Genomic DNA, 20,255 nt, shown 5'->3' on the forward strand with positions numbered 1-20,255 from the left:
GTACTTCAACATTAATCTCGACATTTCAACTTTTTTCTCGACATTTTGACTTTTTTCTCGACATTTCGACTTTTTCTCGATATTTCAACTTTTTTCTCAACATTTCGACTCTTTCTCAACATTTCGACTTTTTTCTCAAAATTGTACTTCAACATTAATCTCAACATTTCGACTTTTTTCTCAACATTTCGAGTTTTTTCTCAACATTTCGACTCTTTCTCAACATTTCCACTTTTTTCTCAAAATTGTACTTCAACATTAATCTCGACATTTCGACTTTTTTCTCAACATTTCGACTTTTTTCTCAGTATTTCCACTTTTTTCTCAAAATTGTACTTCAACATTAATTTCAACATTTCGACTTTTTTCTCGACATTTCAACTTTTTTCTCGATATTTCGACTTTTTTCTCGAAGTGCATAATGAAAAAAAAATCTTCCTCCTTTATTTTTCTCCTGCCTGGCCCTAATACTCTTCCCTAGTAGAACTTGGAAGAGGTCAGGAGTGATTTGCATCCTTGGACCTTTTCAACATCACAGTGTCTCTATATAAAAGCGGGTTTCAAGCGGTTTCAGAGGGAAAGGACGTGCGTGGAACCGGCCAGGCCACTCAGTCGTGCTGCTAATGCAGAAAGCAGCAACTTGACAATGAAGAACGGTGAATGAATGAAGGCTCGGAGCAGCCGGAGCCGCGTAACTACCTGCCTGTTAAGTAGAGCACTTTCACTTACGTGTTCGCACTGACCAAGATGGGAGGACAAGGTTGAGGGGAGGAAGTAGAGGACAAACACACACACAAACACACACACACCTTTATCTCAGGCCACAATAACAACCCGGCCGCACTGGAACTCACTGATACTGTCATTTTAATCTTTCTTTTGCCCTACAGATTATGGCAATAGTCCAAACATTAGTGGAGCACATTTGTGCCTGAAGGAAAACCACAGTAGTTTAAATCTCTGGATCACCTGAGAAATCCTGGCACGATGAAGTGAACCAGCATTGATCCCAATGGTCCCATTTCCTCTTAAACTGCAGGGATTTTTTTATTTTTAAACAATGAAACGGCTCTAGACGGGTTGGATATGTCGCAGACAACTGATCAGGGGCCTCATTTAAAATGGACTGCGTAGGATTCATACTAAAATTGCACGTACACTCAAAAGCCGAAAATGCCGGGCGCAAAAAAAAATCTGGATCTATAAAACTGCGTGCACGCACACTTGCACGTAAAGTTCTCTTTATAAATCACAGTCCAGCTGGAAGGTTGCGCAGGTGAATCCGCCTCATATCCCGCCCTCTACACGCCCATTTCATACCATAAATGGTATTTTTTTGCATATGAATGAGCCTGCTGAGCATGCGCAGTGGCTTCCTGCAGCCTGTTTGGCTTCAGGATGAATGAACGTGTCGAGCCACCGTGCCACTGAATTTCACTGAGATCTAGATGTTGTGGATGAGGTGGAGAGAGGACAGTGAAACGAGATTATTTTGTGGTCACAGTAAAAGTAGAAAAAGTATATAAATAGTATAAAATAAAGCGAATGAGTGGCAGCACGCCGTTGCTGCCCGTTAGTGTCACGACGCAATTTCCACTGGGGGCAGGGGGGACATGTCCCCCTCCCCACTTTTCAAAATCATGTATTCATGTATCTGAGTTGCCGTAAAGATAAGCAGATTTTTTGGTTAGTTTTTTCTTTTTAGATCCGAGGCTTTGCGTAGATGGCGGCTTCCGCAACTTTCAGGCGCTTTTTCTGCGCAAGCAAGCTTTATAGATGAGATGAATGTCTTCACTTCGGTGGGTTTAAGTCATGCACTGACCTGACCCCCAACGTGTGCAACTCTTTCTTTGCCCCGCCCCCCAAACAGCCCAGCCCAGGATTCTGATCACATGATCATAATAAAGACCAAAAGATCAAAATTCTACCTTTTAGAACATTGTAAATACTTGATTACTGGTCCTTTTCATCCAAAGCACAGGATTTAAAAGACTTCAGAAGTAAATGCAAATGAGCCATTTGAAACCCTCAAGATGTTTTAATGAAATGCGTAAAGATAGTGGGTGGATGTATATATAAACTTAGCACAAAAAGTATGTAAATTTGTGGTTGAAAAATGAAAGATTTTGCCAAATATTCTCTTCCAATGCCCAACAGTTTTGACTTGTCAGTTGTGTGAAATAAGACCTGGAAACAGGCATTGTGGCATATTGTCAAATTGGCTTAATTCACCGTACAAATTGTTACAGATTACTTTGTAATACTGTATTTGACCTGGTCTTTGTACATTTTGACCATATAGAAATGTAATTCTTGCCATTATAAGAATGAAATGTACCTGCTGGACTCTACTGCCCTTACTTTTTAACAACTTGTGCTTTTTATTATTTGACCTCTTTTCTTATCATTTTATTTCATTTTATTTTATATTTGCTGTTTAATTGTGTCTTGCCGCTTTTAGTATTGATGTAAAGCACTTTGAATTACCTTGTGTTGAATTGTGCTCTACCAATAAACTTGTTAGGTGTTTGGTGGGTTGGAGGATTGAAGTTTGAAGTTTGAAGAAACAACACATATTGGCAACAATTGATCCATTTAACAGCCTGGCTGTTGGAGGAGTGTTATCTTGGAGGATGGAGTTCGGTCCCAGACTGTAGGATCACCGCTGGTTGCAGAATCTCATCTGGATAAGGATTTCCTTCAATGATGACGAGCCCCAGCGATCAGCATAGCGTTCTCCACGTCTTCTCCACACTTTGACCCTACGATCCGACTGCTGTAGGCAGTTTCAAAACACATGCAAGAAAACAATTCTTGACAAATATAAGAATAAGGACCTCTAAAGAACTCAATTTACCTTCTGTATGTATTTCTTTTATTATTATTCTGTTCCATATGTGACACATCATCCACGATACAAATGTAACTCCTGCATTCATGGCTGGTCATGGATCATCAAAGAAGTAAATGGAAATTACATTTTTGAGTTTAGGATATTGTAGGAGGCTAATTTAATTATGCCTTGATCTTTGTATATTAATTGTTTGTGTTGTATTTATTTATTTTTTTGTTATTGTTTTTTTTTTGCTTTCTTTTCTTATTTTATTTAATTTTAATTTGTATATTTTCTAAGGCATATGACATGATATTGTGAGGAAGAGACAGGACTAAATAAGCGTTCTGCTTCCTCCTGTTCCCTCTCCGACACATTATTTTGCTGTTGTTCTTTATTTCTGGATGAGACTGTTAAATTGATTAGATTTTTTTGATATTTTGATGCTTTTTTTTTTAACAATATTTTTATTGAATTTCAATATAAATGTACAAAAAAAGCAAAACAATCAGCAAGTATCACACTAATTGCACAATAAAATGCAAGCAGGTCTTGCTGTGTACACAAAGACAAAAACAAAACAAGACAGAACAAATAAACAAATGGAAAAAAAATCTAAAAAAATAAATAAATAAAAATAAATAAATAAATACAATTAAAAATTGTCACACTCAATAGCTTCACAGACAAACAAAAATTGTCACACTTGTTTTACATATATATATATATATATAATCAATTAAAGGTGTCCATACTTCTTCGGATTCTTGTGCTTTACCTCTAATTGCATAAGTTACGTTTTCTAATGTTACACACATTATGAACGTGTGAATTGTTCTGTGCATTTGTGAAACGGTGTGTGCATTTGCGAATTATGAGACTGTTCTAGCTCCATACACATTGCCATCTCTCTAATCCAGGACTGTGTAGAGGAAACCTCACTTTCTCTCCAGAATAAAGCAATCCTCCTTCTGGCCTGCAGGAGGCCAACATTTTGACACTTTTAATTTGATGGTGATTTGTTGTTGTTCTAGATAAAGCCAACAATAAAACAATAAATAAAACAATAGAATCTGGACTCATCGTTGAACATAACATTCAGCTCAAAACAAGAGTCACTAGCATGAACAAAATAAGTTGTTTGGTATTGGGAGACGAGATTTGGCAAATTTGGCAAACCCAGCTCTGCTGCTCATCCCGCAAATATATGTTCCTTACAAATGTGGCGCCATATAAAAGGGAAATAAAACAGGATTTCCAACTGTGTAAGATTTATTGCTGAGAAGGATTGTTACAAAAAATAATCTACCTAACCTGCTAAATTTAGATCCAAAGATAAATACTACATGGGCTAAACCTTATGAAGACACGGCTGTAAAAGGAATATAAATACAACTGGAATACAAAGGCTAGCTCCTAGCCCTTGTATTTAAGGGATTTAATATATAAATCAAATTACTAACTCAGAGATCACAGGAAAACCTGAGGGTTATTTTCATTACACTTACTCATGCTTCCTTTTGTTCTCCTCATGCAACCTGGAATTCATTACCGCGCTGCCATCCTTGAATATATTCTAATCCTCTCAATGCACATTGAGGTGGGGGGGGTTCCAGAGGACTACAGAGCAAGCAAACTATCTTTTGCCAATATGTTTTCATCAAAGTGTATAAAGTACAAGTCTTTCACCTTCACAGCAGCACAAGAAAGTGACTCAAAAGATTGACTGTCATTGACAATTGAATAGAAAATTGCAAGAGGCTTAAAAAACTTAACAGCAAACCACTGAAACCAAACAGCATCAGGTGAAAGTTTCACAAAAACTTACATCTGAATATGCACATGAGTATAAGTGAATAAAGACATGAAAGGATGGAGGGAGGAATCGTTCTGGAGACTGTCACAGACATTCATGGGGTTGTTCTTCATCCAATCTGGGATCGGTGAACAAGGAAGTCCATAAAGTTTTTTTTTTTTGTTTCTTTTTTCAAACTTTTTTTCAAGGCTTCACAAAAGTCATTAGTTATTTTCCGAGGTAACACCCAAGTGTTTGACTAACTAGAATCTAATGCTTTGGAAACTTTTGCAATTTTCCAATTCAGCAGCTTCAAAGGCTCCATTTCAAAGGAAATTACGTCAGTTGAGTGAAACGTGGGATCTTTACATTCACCAGCTGAGACGCTGCATTAGCTGGATCCTTTACAGCCAAATGTTTCCCAAGATCAATGCTGAAGTTTAGCTAACATCTATCAAAGCAAATACCACAACACGTCAAGCCTTTAATATAGTATTAATATATAATATACATGGAAGCTTCCAAATTATACAGATTATAGGTCATCTACTGCTTTTGACTAACTCTGAAAGGGAAATGGAGATTTGCTGTTTTAAATTCAATGTTCAAATGTCTTTTATCTCTTATTATCTCTATACTCCAAGGTTGTTCATATTGAGCAAAAAAAAAATCAATTAAAGCTGCAGGCAGTGATGAACAGGCCCTCACGCATGCAATTTTCACCAATAAAGGTCAAGGACTCAAAACCGAGTCCGATGACACCACCCACGACTCTCTATGTCAAACCATTCAAAAGTTATTGCAGAAAATCGGAACTATCACATATCGACCAAACAGATGAAGGGACGGAGCTAATTTGCAGCAATTATGTTCAAGGACTCAAAACCATGTCCGATGACACCACCCACGAGTCTTTATGTCAAACCATTCAAAAGTTATTGCAGAAAATCGGAACTATCACATATCAACCAATCAGAAGAAGAGGCGGGGCTAATTCAGGCCAATGAAGGTCAAGTACTCAATACAGAGTCCGATGACACCACCCACATTTTTATCACAACCCGTTCAAAAGTTATGGCAGATAATAGGGACTATCAAATATGGACCAATCAGATGAAGGGGGGGCGCGCTTTTTGGCGTCTATTGTCGCCACGGTAACGCTTTTGACTGAGAAAAGTAATGCGCGTTGTCGCAGGATCTAGACACACATTTTGATGTATAACACACCTGGATGCACGTTATGGTTCGGGCCGTATTAACTGCCGAGGGAATGGCATGAATTGCGCCAAAATTACACGATTAATTCAAAATGGCCGACTTCCTGTTCGGTTTCGGCCAACTCAGGGTCAAGAGACTTTTCTTTAAGTTGCGACATGATACAGGTGTGTACCGATTTTCGTGCATGTACGTCAAACCGTATTGTGGGGCTTGAGGCACAAAGTTTTCTAGGGGGCGCTGTTGAGCCATTAGGCCACGGCCATTAATGCAAACCATGAAATATCAAATTTTTTGCCAGGCCTTGCTTGCGTGCAAAATTTGGTGACTTTTGGGGCACGTTTAGGGGGAAAAAAGGCCCTCATTTCGTCGGAAGAGGGATAAAAAAAATTCCTACAGATACAACAGGGCCACTGTCAGTGCTCGGGCCTAAAAATAACTGCAAGATTGAAATGTGTTTCCTCTTTTAGCTGAAAACTGAAAATAAAGAGTCTTCTCACAAATCAAGTTATATATTTGATCATATTTGGCAGGTTTTCTTTTTCTAACTTTGGTCCTTGGAAGCAACTTTCACAGTAAGAGAAAACTTCACAGCTTTGGCTGGACGATACAATCGTGAGCCAGTTGTACCAGCTGAGATGAAGCTGCTGGGGGAGAACAGGAGAGGGTTCACTCACAACGGTGGTCCTAACTCAAAGAAGTAACGTCAAGTTCAAGGTATGTTGTTACAGAAGAGTATAAGGGCCAGGCAGGAGAAAAATTAAAATAATATTTTAGAGGAGGAAGATTTTCTTTTCATTATGCACTTCGAGAAAAAATGTCGAGAATAATGTTGAAGTACAATTTCGAGAAAAAAGTTGAAATGTTGAGAAAAAAGTCAACATTTCGTGAATAAAGTTGAAATGTTGAGAAAAAAGGCGAAATTTCACCTGCTTTAGTGTTGACTACTTCAATTATGTTAGGTTGGTGACAACAAGATTCAGAATACAAGAATAGGCTTTACGATATTGATTTGAAACACATATCACACATATGCAGTTGCATAACTTCAGAAACGTACCCTTAACGTTCCACTCCAAGGATGTAAGTTAGTTAGTTAGTTATTTACGGCTGCTGCTCCATAGCTGTCAGTCGCTCTGCTAACTGGATTTGATGGGCCAGAGGAGACATTTACACTTTATTCACCAAATTGTATTTCAACTTTCATCTCGAAATTCCGACTTTATTCACAAAATTTCGACTTCATTCTTGAAATTGTATTTCAACATTAATCTTGACATTTCGACTTTTTTCTTGACATTTCGACTTTTTTCTCGACATTTTGACTTTTTTCTCGAAATTGTACTTCAACATTAATCTCGACATTTCAAATTTTTTCTCGACATTTCAAATTTTTTCTCGAAGTGGACAACAAAAAAAAATCTTCCCCTCTCAAATATTTTTTCTCCTGCATGGCCCTGATACTCTTCCGTAATATTGTAGTTTCTGGTTCTCTTATTTCCAACATGGTGCCATTTCCCAGTAAGTCGTCTGCTTCTGAAAATGACTAATGTGTGTTGCGTCTGGCGAAGCGGGTGGGAGTTGGTGGGGGACGAGTGACAGGCGGGTTAGAAATAAAAATTGAATAAAAACGTAAAGATCTAAATGAAGCAACAGACTCTGTCTGTGTTGGTAAGTCGTCGACATGTGGAGCCTTTGCTACACGCTGCAACAGCTCCGTGATTAATAATCCTGACAAAGGAGTAACTAATGACCATTTGAAAATGCTCGGGCTCTAAAGACCATTTCCCCTTCACTTACTTTGCCTTTTTCAAAACCATCTGATATTTGATCACTGGCAGAGGCTACGCCAGTGGAATTAATCACGAGTCTAAACCTGCCACCCCCCCGATCGCACAAAAATCTGCACTTAGAAGCAGATTTTGACTGATGACTTCAGAGTCATCCGATCTTAGCGGAGCTTTTCTCCGGAACATACGATGAATGATAGCGATGCTGATTTTTATGACAGCGTTGTGTTTAGTAATCATTCTTTGAAGTTTGGCGTTGCGTTAGCGACTACATGTATGATTGAATAAGCTCAGGATCAGACTGCAGCTAAAAAACACTGACTTACGTTACTAAAATGTGCTCTTTATTTACTTTAACACTTTTAAATTTTAAATGAACAGCCGTTCATACATTTATCTCCATCCAAACACGTCCGACGTGCGCTGAGTGTCCATCAATGAGATCTTCATTTACGCCGAGAAAAAGCAACATGCCTCAACATTTACAGCCTAATGCATTATGCAAGAGAGGCTTTTAAAGAAGATGATTGGAGAATTCCCGCCTGAAATGCAGCTGCAGCATCAAGGCGAGAGTGGGAGGGAAATTAAATGGTACAGAAATAAATAATGGTAGACTTGATGTCTTTGCTAATTGGGATCTCTGGCACTTGGGTCAGGAGGCCTCCAGCAGGCGAAGCCTACAAGGAAAAGCTGGGCTGTTTTTGAGGTAGTGAGGCACAATAATGTGTTGTTGTTGCTCTCAGGCAAAGTTTTGTTGACCGCTGATTATGCAAAACCGACTTCACACCAGCGCCGGAATCAGGTGGAAGGGAAGTGACATGATGAGTGGAATTAAGGGATGATGCCAGAGCAATGTTGGCTCTTTTCTGAGTTATTAAAGAATAGATCTTGGTAGGGCTGGGCGATATATTGAGATTTTAATATATATCGATATATTTTCAAACGCAATATGGTATGAGACAATATCGTTTATATCGATTAAACATTTTTTTTAATGATTTTTATATAGCTTATTTTGTGACAAATTCACTTGAATGTTTTATTTGAGATTTGTACAAATGTTTTGTTATTTGCACAACTGTCAACCTCAGTGGAAAAGTCTGCCTGTTACTGTCTACATTGTATTAATTGCACAGTGTATTTTAATTTAATTGCTCTGCAGGAAAGGGATATTTGTTTTATTTTATTCAAGAAGCATTTTTATTCTATATATGCAGGCAGTTTATTTTTATTTCATTTGTTTTATACATTTTGATATTGTGCAGACCTCTGTTAATAAAGGAACCTGTGTGACATTTGGCACGAGGCTTTGTATTAAAACTGACTGTTTTTTTAAGGGTTTGCCTCAGAAAAAAATGAAGCTAACAGAGATGCTAACAGTGATGCTAACAGAGATGCTAACAGATATGCTATGCTATAATGCTTTGGGGGAAACCCCAATTATGACACAGAAGAAATATCGATATATATCGAGTATCGCCATTCAGCTAGAAAATATCGAGATATGCCTTTTGGTCCATATCGCCCAGCCCTAGATCTTGGTACGTTTTGACCGTATAGAAACGTAATTCTCGTCAGTTGTGTGAAATAAGACCTGGAAACAGGCATCGTGACGTAGAATTGTCAAATTGGTTTAATTCACTGCAGTTTCAACTGCTAAAATATGACAATAATGGTAACATTTGGCAGGGATTTCTTTCAATCCCTGATATATGAAATAATAAACAGAAAATCCCACCAATTTTGTCTCTAATAGTTTCGAATTTTTTGTATCATTATGAGAACATTGGATAATTTTATACATGCTTCTGACTTCTTTCAACGTTTTTTTATAGTGTGTGGATGGTCTTTATCTTTCTGACCCTGAAACGATGAGTTCACTCAAAACAGAAATTTGTTTGTGTGACACAAAAGCAAAATGTAGCTTTTGCTCCGTTTTAAATCCCTCTTTTCTTTTTAATTGAACTACATCAAACCTGTTACGAGGCTTTCTATCATTTATCTTTAGTAATCGGTACAGATTACTTTTGTAATACTGTATTTGACCCGGTCTTTGTACGTTTTGACTGTATAGAAACATAATTCTTGCCATTGTAAGAATGATGTACCTGCTGTACTCTACTGCCCTTACTTTTAACAACTGGTGCTTTTATCATTTTACCTCTTTTCTTATCATTTTATCTCATTTTATTTGGTATTTACTGTTTAATTGTGTCTTGCCACTTTTAATCTTGATATAAAGCACTTTGAATTTCCTTGTGTTGAATTGTGCTATACAAATAAACTTGCCTTGCCTTGAATATTTTTCTTTTTTGTGTTTCTCTCTCACAGTCATAGAGTCAAGCAGTTTACTGGCCTTCATTTTCTGCATTTCCCCCCCTGAAGGCCTGATTCCTGTGCTGTCAAGTATCCACGTAAACACTAGAGGGCCCCCTCTGTGGACGCAGCGCGGCCCCTCTGCTGTCATTCACACACTCTCACTCAGTTATGCAATGATGAGCATGACCTTTTCTCTAACTGTCTTAATAATGCCCGTATAACACTCTCCCTTTAGCATGGGATTTATTTCTCTCTCCATTTTTTTTCTACACAATTTCTTTTCAATCTAGAATATAAATGGATTCAGCCACACAGAGCTGCAAAAAGTGCTCCGAAATGAAGGCTGGATGGACAGAATAGTTAGGACCACATTGCGTGCGCGCGTGTGTCGGTTAATTGGTTTATGTTTGATTCATTGAACTGGTTTCAACCCAAATCTAGATGGCAATTTCACTGGCTTCAGTTCCTTTTTAAATGTGTTTATTTTCACTGTCCTCCATATTTAAAAGAACTCATGATTCTATATAACTCTCCATGTGAATTTTCCTTTTTTATTTGTTCCTAGAATTTTAAAGCTCCATCACATTGGAATGATCTTCCTCTCTTTTTGCGTTCTATTACCTCTTTTCATTGTTTTAAGTTGTCATTATATTCTCATCTTAAAACAAATTGCCTATGTTTTTAATCTATGTATGTATTTTTTGTCCTTTTTTTCAATTTTTTTGTTTTTCTCTCTGTTATGTTATATTCATTTCATTCATTTCGTTATTCAATGTGTCTATTTTGTTGGGGTGTTTTATGTCATGCATGTCTGTACTGTAATGTGATGTATTGTAATGTTGTATGTTTTCTTGGGACCCCCTTGAAAATGAGATGTTACATCTCAAGGGGCGAAACCTTTAATACATTCTGAAAACTCTGACATTCTTAACCCTTTCCACCTCTTTTCATTGTTTTAAGTTGTCATTATACTCTCATCTTAAAGCAAATTGTCTGTTTTTAATTTATTTAGGTATTTTTTGTCCTTTTTTTCTATTTGTTTTATTTTTTCTATCTATTTTACATTCATTTCATTGTTCTGGTTATTCAATTAGTCTATTTTGTAACTAGACTTATGTTGTAGGGGTTGTGTGTGTTTTATGTCATGTATGTCTATACTGTAATGAATATGATTATGATTATTATATGATGTATATGATTGTAATGTATGTTTACTTGGGACCCCCTTGAAAATGAGATGTTACATCTCAAGGGGCAAATCCTTTAATACATTCTGAAACTCTTAACCCTTTCACATGGCTGTAAATGAGCAACTCTGGGTTCGTTTCATTGGTCGCCTGATCTGTTTCATTCCTCTATTGGACCGTGAGGAGTAAAGGGCCAACTCTCGCCTCTGTTCTCAACATAAAAGGAGTAAGAGAGATAATACAGCAGACAAAACGCAATAATAAGGACCTTTTTTTTTAATCTCCTATGTGATATGCTCTGCTGTGAGAGGATAACCTCTGCGCGTCCGTGGCTGCGCAGCCTCACGCATCCATTTGTGCGCCTGTTGACCCGACTCCTCATCAACCCAATGAGAGGAGGAGGAGGGAGCTCTCTCTCCTCCGCGCATCTCTCCTCCATCTCCTCCTCACTTTTCCAGGCGGCCAGCGAGCCTGACGGAGCTCCCTCAACTCACACGAGCCCGACACTGTCTGTCACTGCGCGCACACTTAAGGATTTGCACGCGTTTTTGCCTCTTTAATCTGCAAAAAAAACCTCGAGTGAAGAAGCCAAATGGAGTTTGTGGCGGATTTTTGAGAAGGGACGAAAAAAAAAACGGATGAAATAATGCAGCAGCAGAGGAAGAGGATCCGAGTCTCACGAGTAAGTACGACCCGACACCCCGATGTAGAAACAGGTAGGATCTTAGCTGAGATACAGGGTTTCTTTTTTCTTTTTTCTCTTTTTTTTGCGGGGATATTGGACATGAGTTCTGTCTCTGCGCGTCGAGTGGCTCCAGTGCGGTTTACTGCCACATTTACATCAGTGTTGGTGACATGGATCAAGTCTTGCTGACAGCTCTGGAACTTCCTTTTTTAATCACGTTACTCCTGTCTCATTTTTTGTAATATGAAGATTTTTTATGCGGCTTATTTTCTAAAAATGAGGACCGCTCGTGCGCGCTGTAGTTCCACTGTTGATGCGCAAAGACAGGCTGGTCAGAAATACTGGCTCATCAAAGGGGTAAAACTTCAGAATATGAGTCTCGCTGACCAAATCTGAGTATTTAAAAAGGCAAAAGAGGCTTCAAACTTTTTTTTTTCTTTTTCCTTTTCGGGGATTGGTGATGTTGGGTGTCAAAAAATTGAAAAAAAGGGACCTGCTGGTGCGTGTCGGTCTGTTCTAGTGCCATGGACAGCTCCTCCGGTATCATGGACAGCTCTAGGTCGAGTCAAGTTTGGTTTATTCATACATAGCCGTTAAGATAAACGTATACTTTTGGGAGGGGGCACAAAGTTCATGAAGGAAAAATGAAATTTACAATGCAATGTGGTACCGTGAGGAATGTGAGGAATATGAAAAACAGTAGACATTGCAATACAGACAATTAAACATACAAATACATACAAGTCATACAGTCATCCTATTTTATAAATAGGTAAGACAGTAGATTTACTTTTAGATTTATTTTAAAAACGGAGAGAGAACACATGCAGCATCTTCAGATCGTCATCAAGTCTGTTCCAGATCTGAGGTTAGGGAGACGCTGGGTGTCAAAAAATGAATAAAAAAAGGAGCTGCTCGTGCGTGTCGGTCTCCTCCGGTACCATGAACAGCTCCCCCGGTACCATGGACAGCTCCTTACTGCTGATCCGGTACCATGGACAGCTGATCCGGTTCTGAACAGCTTTTTTTGGTACCTTGGACAGCTCCTCGATACAATGGACAGCTGATCCGGCACCATGGCCAGCTTTTCTGGTACCATAGACAGCTCCTCCGGTTCTGAACAGCTATTTCAGTACCATGGACAGCTCCTCTCAGCTCTTCCAGTACCATGGACAGCTCCTCCGGTTCTGAACAGTTATTTCAGCACCATGGACAGCTCCTCCGGCTCCTCCGGTCCGTTTTCGCTCTCTGTCCGGGAGGAGCTGTCCATCCACGGTGGTGCTGAAACGCTCGCTCCGCTGGGCGCCAAAGTGAGAGAAATATGGATATAAACGCCCAATATTAGACATTTATTCTTACATTTTACTTACAAAATCTATTACTACCGGTTTTTTCCTCATTCTCATTTATATATTTTTTTTCTTTATTTTCTCATACCTGTCTCGTACCTGTTTTGTGCTCCTGCATCTTTTACTCTCAAAGTCAGTGTCACGGTGACTCTGAATCTGCCCCTACTTTAATGATGCTGCAGATGGATTCAGGTGGAATTCGTCTCTGATTTTTTTGTCCTTGTAAAGTGTGATGCACTAACAGCACAACATAAAAAGACCACAGTGGCCATTTGTGAGTCCTGAAAGTTACCAGAACTAATATTGACGCTGTGGTGTAAAGCGAGCGTTTCGCTGCAGCAGCAGCGAGTCCATCTGCATCAGTTATACAGACACCCTTTGTGGGGTTGGCTCTCTCTTTTTTCCTTTCCACTGGCTTTGACTCCAGAAGACAGGAAAAAAAGAAATGAAAGGTAAAGTCTTTAAATGAAATAAAATGAAATAAATTGGAAAATTAAACATAAAAAAAGATAATTGTTTCAGATTAAATGACGAAATCTACACTTGATTGTTCCATCTTTCCTGTACATGTTTATTTGCTGGATCAAATACTTTGTTTGAGGAAAAATGCAGCATTTCATTCATGCTTATCATATTTGACCTAGTCAGTAAACAATACCTTTAGTAAGATCTCATGTGGATTAGTTTGATATCAGTGAGGTTCAGCAGGGTTTGCTCTGGCTCTACTGTCTGCACGCATGTCTCAGGAATCTGATTGTAGTCTGTGAAAATGCTAAACCTGACATGGTATTGTCACAAAATGAATCATAAGGATCATGTAATTTCTGAAAATCTTACCGGGATAATCCCCAGATTAAAGAAAAGCAATCTGATATGGAGGGCTGGATCGCCTCAGAGTGCAGACCTGCAGCGATTGGTCGTTGGAGCAGGATCATGTGAAGAGGGTCAGGGCTGTTGTAGGAAGATCATAATGTCTTTATTCTAAAATGAAAACATCCTTGTTTACTCAAAATATGTGTTTCATGTTACTATTATTTCTTATTTTATGTTTTTTTTTAGCCAGGGAACCTTCTCACTGCCACATCCGACTTGTTCAAGTGCTGATCTGTCTGTACTTTGTAACCCCTCCTCTCCAGCGCAGCTCCTGACAAACTCCTCACAACACAAAAAAGCAACTAACAAACTGTGATTGCTTCCTTTTAGGTCTCCTCCCAGGAATAACCGCCAAATGGATGCTGCGCTGAGAGTCTCCCCCCCTCAACAACTGCTATGGAGGCTTGCCAACCCCTGCCAGTGACCTTTATCACGCCATGAATGCGAGCGTCGCCGTTCAAAGAGGACACAAGTAACCTTTTCTTGCGATCTAAAGAAGGAGCTGTTGATCTGAGAGGAGGAGGAGGAACGGGGGGGAAAAGAGTCATCCCCTAAAACAAGAAAACAATCAAACAAACTGAACTACAGGATGCCAAAGCGGTCCGAGGAGATGCTCATGGATCTGTCCTTGCTGCTGGTGTGGATTACTTGCGTTCCCTGCGTCTCCGTGACGCCCGTCCAGGGCCCGTCCGGGAGCTCACAGACCGCTGGGTCGGCGGCGGCGACGGCCACGGAGACGACGAGTCTCGGTGAAGGACAAAGATTACTGAGCCGCGCCAAGAGAGGATGGGTTTGGAATCAAATGTTTGTGCTGGAGGAATTTTCTGGACCCGATCCAATCCTCGTTGGCAGGGTGAGTGTTGTGATTGTCAGCGTTATATTAAGCTCGCTTATCGTGTGAAAACATTAATTCGGCCATTTGAATGCTGCCTCCATTTGTTCGGGTTTTTTTCCCTTCCCACACGGGTACGAGGAGGGTTTGGGTTGTCGAGGGGAAACTAAGATACGAGGACACGGGAGTCGGGATGGGAGGAAGAGGATAAAAAACCCGTTGAATAATGGTGACACACTTTAGTTTTTTGCATTTGGACATCCATGTATCGCGTTTTTTTACAAAAGCAACAGCTGTTTGGGAAGAATGTCTTTCTTTCTTTCTTTCTTTCTTTCTTTCTTTCTTTCTTTCTTTCTTTCTTTCTTTCTTTCTTTCTTTCTTTCTTTCTTTCTTTCTTTCTTTTCTTTCTTTCTTTCTTTCTTTCTTTCTTTCTTTCTTTCTTTCTTTTCTTTCTTTCTTTCTTTCTTTCTTTCTTTCTTTCTTTCTTTCTTTCTCTACATAGATGGCTCAAATAGATGTGACCAATAAAGGTGTAGCTGAAGCCTGAGCTTGTGATGCCTATAACCCTATTATCATACAATCAATACTAGACCATGTTTATAAAGAAGTGCAGGAAAATAAGTGAATGATTGTTAGAGCACAACAACAAAAGACAAATAAACAAACAGTTTGGTCTATCAAAGTATAAATATACCTGTAGTGGGATGTCAATACACATTTGCATCCATGTTTTTGTAATATCAGTACTATATACATTAACTGTATAGCAATGTATGAACACACACACACACACACACACACACACACACACACAGTGCAATAATGCATCTGTTACACTATCATATATTATATGGTAGGTGCAGATAAGCAAACAAAAGCCCAGTAATAATAGTTACACTATGAAATTTGGTGTCAATGAATTTGATTGCATTACAGTATATTTTTATACCCGTTGATAGTCTTAATTTTAAACATTTTTTTAAAGGTATGGATCGAACTACACATTCTTAAGTCCTTTTCTCAACAATTCCATGGTTTTACACCATTTACTGAAGTACAATGTTCTTTTGACTTTGTTCTTGCCTTTCAGTTTTTGAACGAACCAACATTTCTCAGTTCATATTCGTCTTCCTGGATTTAGGATTTTGATTTCTTCATTTTCTTTCTCTTTTATTCTGATTTCCCCTCCCCGTTCCTGCCCTGTAAAGGCAGGTATTACGGATTGTGCGTGGTGGCGTAGATGGAACAGGATCATATTTTCCGCCGCGGCTCTGGCAGCAGCAGAACGGCGGGCTTATCCCGCGGCTCTGGGCCACCTGCTCCCTGGCCCGCGCGGAAGTGCGAGGCAGGTTTCAGGGTTTCAGGGGAGGGGAAGGGCTGCCTGCCAGCCTGGCCCGAGCAGCTTGTTCACAGCTCGTTGCTGGGACTCACCTGGGGAGAGTGGGCCTGGCAGCCGCCCTCACATCCCTCCCTTAGTATTTCATCCAGCAGCCCTGACAGGGCAGGAACACATGCCATCAAGCACAATGTCTGATCTTGTTTGGTAATGGCTTTTGCAAACTGTTCATCGCCACCTAATATTTGGTACTTGGTTACCGTGGTTGTTTATGAAGGATTTCTATAATTCTGTTGCAGCTGGCTGGTTGATTCTGGATAAAAAAGTCACTCATAGTACAAATAAATGCTTTAAATTTCACTTTTCCCTTGTTTTTCTCTTTTTTCTTTTCTACCCTTAGCATTGTCATATGGCGACATCAATTAAACATTTGCCACCGTGCGGGATTTGCACCTGTGTTTTCCAAACACAAACACAAAAATGCTGTTAAGCGATCCATTAATTTTTCAGGCGAGTCAATTAGTCGTCCTCTGTAGGGTTCCACAATGGCTGCTCATCAGAAAGCCGAGAGAAAACCGACGCTCTCAGGGGCCGCGGTCCACATGAGTCTGGAATTACGGGGCTTGATCGCAGCTGTCCGACGCCGAGCATCAACAGCCTGACATATCTGCCTGCCAACTGTTGTATAATTATTAAAAAAATAAAAAAGTATGGGGCAAGGGACTAGAAAGGAACGACACATTTGATGAAGACTTTGCTTTGAGGACGGTGTTCCGCTTTGCGGGTCAGAAATGTTGGTGATACTCATGATAGCTGGGAGGGAATTCATGAAAATCGTGCACTTGGTGACAAGTTTTTGATATTTGGCATGGTGTTATGGACATAAGGTTTTCAAAAAACACAGCAAACAAATGCTGCCCCTAGTGGCCGTTTTGCAGAAAATTGAAAATGGCTCCCCCCGAAAAGACCAAAGGTCATATCTCAGCTTCTCTTAGTCCTAGATTGTTGTATATTGTCACTTTCTCTACTTTATTGGTGCTAGGAATTCAATTCTGAGAAAAAATTCCTATTTCAAGGTCATGTTGAAGGTCATTTTTTGCACAAAAAACTCCATATCTCTAGAATTAAGTCACATAAAGATATTGTATAGGGCTCTAGACCCATATTTTCACCCCCAAGGAATGCAATTTTCTGTTTATTGGACCGGTCACTATCGGTGTAGTGTCAATAATCTCATTGGGTGAGCAGAGTGAACTCAACTTCAGAACTAAGTCACATTGAAAGCATTTTTGGTCATGAAGGCAACAGAGTTGCCACTAGGGGGCGTCCCAATGTGTTTGCGGTGGTTTTATGGAAACCTTATGTCCATAGCTAACACCATGCCGAATTTCAAAAACCAAGTTACCTCTAGTTAAAATGTCTAATTTTTAGTCGAGAAATCTACTTACACTTAAAACAAGAGTCATTACCAGAAAAACAACTTGTTATTTGACAATTTTCACCTGTTTCAAGTAAATTTTCACTTGAAATAAGTAGAAAAATCTGCCAGTGGGACAAGATTTATCTTCTCATGACAAGCAAAAAAATCTTGTTCTAGTGGCAGATTTTTCTACTTATTTTAAGTGAAAATCTACTTGAACAAGTAGATTTTTTCGGTAATTCTGCCCCACGATGTTTCTGAAAGCAGTTCTATCAGCATTCTGGGAGCTTATTGGTCCTTACAGCATCATTAGCTGTCAATACTTGCTGTTGAATCTCAATATAATACTAGTATTAATATGTTGCATAACTACAGTCATATCATTCATGCAGGAGCTGGAAAAACAGTTTTAGTAACACTGACCCAAATCTATATCGGAATCGAATTGAATCGGATCGAATCAAATCTTGATAATCGATCACAAAGTCACAGTGAAAGCATCTTTGGTCATGAAGGCAACAGAGTTGCCACTAGGGGGCGTCCTAATGTGTTTGCAGTGGTTTTGGAAACCTTATGTCCATACCTAACACCATGCCAAATATCAAAAACCAAGTGCACAATCTTTATGATTTTGGACATATTCCCTCCCAGCGATGGTCCTGATGATGGCGATCTCTCTCAAGGCCTTTGCTTTTGCAATGGAAACTGCATGGAAGGAGAGGTTGATACGAGGTACGAGCGTCTGCTGAAGGGCAGCGTGGAGATGAGGGGCAGGTTGGGTGGTGGGGCAGTTCTGGGTGGAGGGGACTGTGGTTTTGTGAAGCGCTGATGATGGGTGGCGTTCACCGCAAGGTTAAGTGCTCGTGACGACGCCTGGCAGAGCCCAGATAAGTTGGACCAAGATAGCAGCACATCAGTTTAAGACCATAAATCTCTCCCTCCCTCTTCGCTCCTCGGCCTCCTTTCCTTCCCCCCTTTTCTGTGTTTCTCACGCTTAATTAAAAAATGAACCAAATGGGTGGGAGGTGCAGCTCTAAACGGCCGTACGGGCGGCTCGTGTGTTTGCAGGCAAGGCAAGTTTATCTGTAGAGCACAATTCAACACAAGGTAATGCAAAGTGCTTTACATCAACATTAAAAGCCACAAGACACAATTAAACAGTAAATAACAAATGAAATGAAATAAAATGATAAGAAGAGGTCAAATAATAGAAAGCACAAGTTGTTAAAAAGTAAGGGCAGTAGAGTACAGCAGGTACATCTCATTCTTACAATGGCAAGAATTATGTTTCTATACGGTCAAAACGTACAAAGACCGGGTCAAATACAGTATTACAAAAGTAATCTGTAACAATTCGTACGGCGAATTAAACCAATTTGACAATTCTATGCCACAATGCCTGTTTCCAGGTCTTATTTCACACAAATGATGAGAATTACGTTTCTATACGGTCAAAACGTACAAACAGTGGGTCAAATACAGCAGTGGTTCCCAACCTTTTTTCCTTGGAGCCCCCTTTACTTGTGTCTAAGACCAGCCGAGCCCCCCGACCCATACGTACTAGCACCAAAATAGTCTTTAATTGAAAAAATTAACATTAATTGTGTTTTTTTGATACATTTCTCTTTGGTTTACTCTGTACACATATGACTTTGTTTTTCTCCAATGTCACCAATGTATAAAATACGCACAAAAGGACATAAAAGGACATCAAAATATTTCTGAAAAATATCTCTTTTAATATGAGACCAACATTTTTAACATTTTTCCTTTAACAACCTGTCGGAGTAGATTAAATGTTGAGTAATGATATAATAATAAGGAATGAAATCATTTCCTGTGTTTGTCACCAGTGTATAAAAAACACAAAAAATATTCAAAACATTCATAAATTATTCCTAACAATGTCTTATGAATGACTCATTCGCAAATATAATTTTTACAACTGCATAATTTCAAAGCAGACAAAGTTTCGCGCCCCCCCAGAGATCTCTGGCGCCCCCCAGGGGGGGAGGACCCCAGGTTGGGAGAGACTGAAATACAGTATTACAAAAGTAATCTGTAACAAATTGTATGGTGAATTAAACCAAGGTTGGTTGGTTATGGAGGAAATTCAGCGCAGAACTGGACCCTCTCCATTAGTGTAGGTGTCTTTTTTCTTCCCCTTTGAGCTTTGATTGGCCTTGCATTTCATAATCTTTATCTGCAACCCGGACTCGCTTGATCTCCAACGGCAGCGATGAGAGCAGGAGAGAGACAGGACCATTGATTCTCGTTTCTAACGGAGCATCATCCGCTGTGTTCTTGCTCAGAGGAGACTATTAGCATAAAGGCGGAGGGGAGGAGGGGAGGAGAGGAGGGGAAGAGTGAGAAGGACGGCCACGAGGCGTGACAGCCCCCCTTCCCTTTTGCTGTTCTTCTCCAGTGCGTCGTCTCTTGACACTGTGAGTGGATGAGCGGCGTGTTGGTCGTTCCCCCGTCACTCCCGCCGGCGTCGCCCCGGCAGACGTGCAGTACCTGTTAAAGTGAAGCCGGGGAGACAGCTGTGAAGGCTTGTTGCTCGGCTCTAGCTTAGCGCAGCGTTGGGAAGGCTTTGCGGATTACTCATCATGAGCCGAGGA

The 20,255-nt window shown here is 39.8% G+C and overlaps 1 protein-coding gene across 1 annotated transcript in view; it reads left to right on the forward strand.

The window, feature by feature from the left end:
* Nucleotides 1–11,606: 11,606 nt before the first annotated feature.
* cdh8 (cadherin 8) overlaps nucleotides 11,607–20,255 on the forward strand; it is a 178,712-nt gene continuing 170,063 nt past the window's right edge. The window contains exons 1-2 of the mRNA XM_061746719.1: nucleotides 11,607–11,821; nucleotides 14,377–14,899. Coding sequence (XP_061602703.1) covers nucleotides 14,636–14,899 — 264 coding nt within the window. The 5' untranslated portion in view covers nucleotides 11,607–11,821; nucleotides 14,377–14,635. The remainder of the gene's footprint in view (nucleotides 11,822–14,376; nucleotides 14,900–20,255) is intronic.

Source organism: Cololabis saira, chromosome 2 (genome assembly GCF_033807715.1).
Source record: "Cololabis saira isolate AMF1-May2022 chromosome 2, fColSai1.1, whole genome shotgun sequence".
Lineage (NCBI taxonomy): Eukaryota > Metazoa > Chordata > Actinopteri > Beloniformes > Belonidae > Cololabis > Cololabis saira.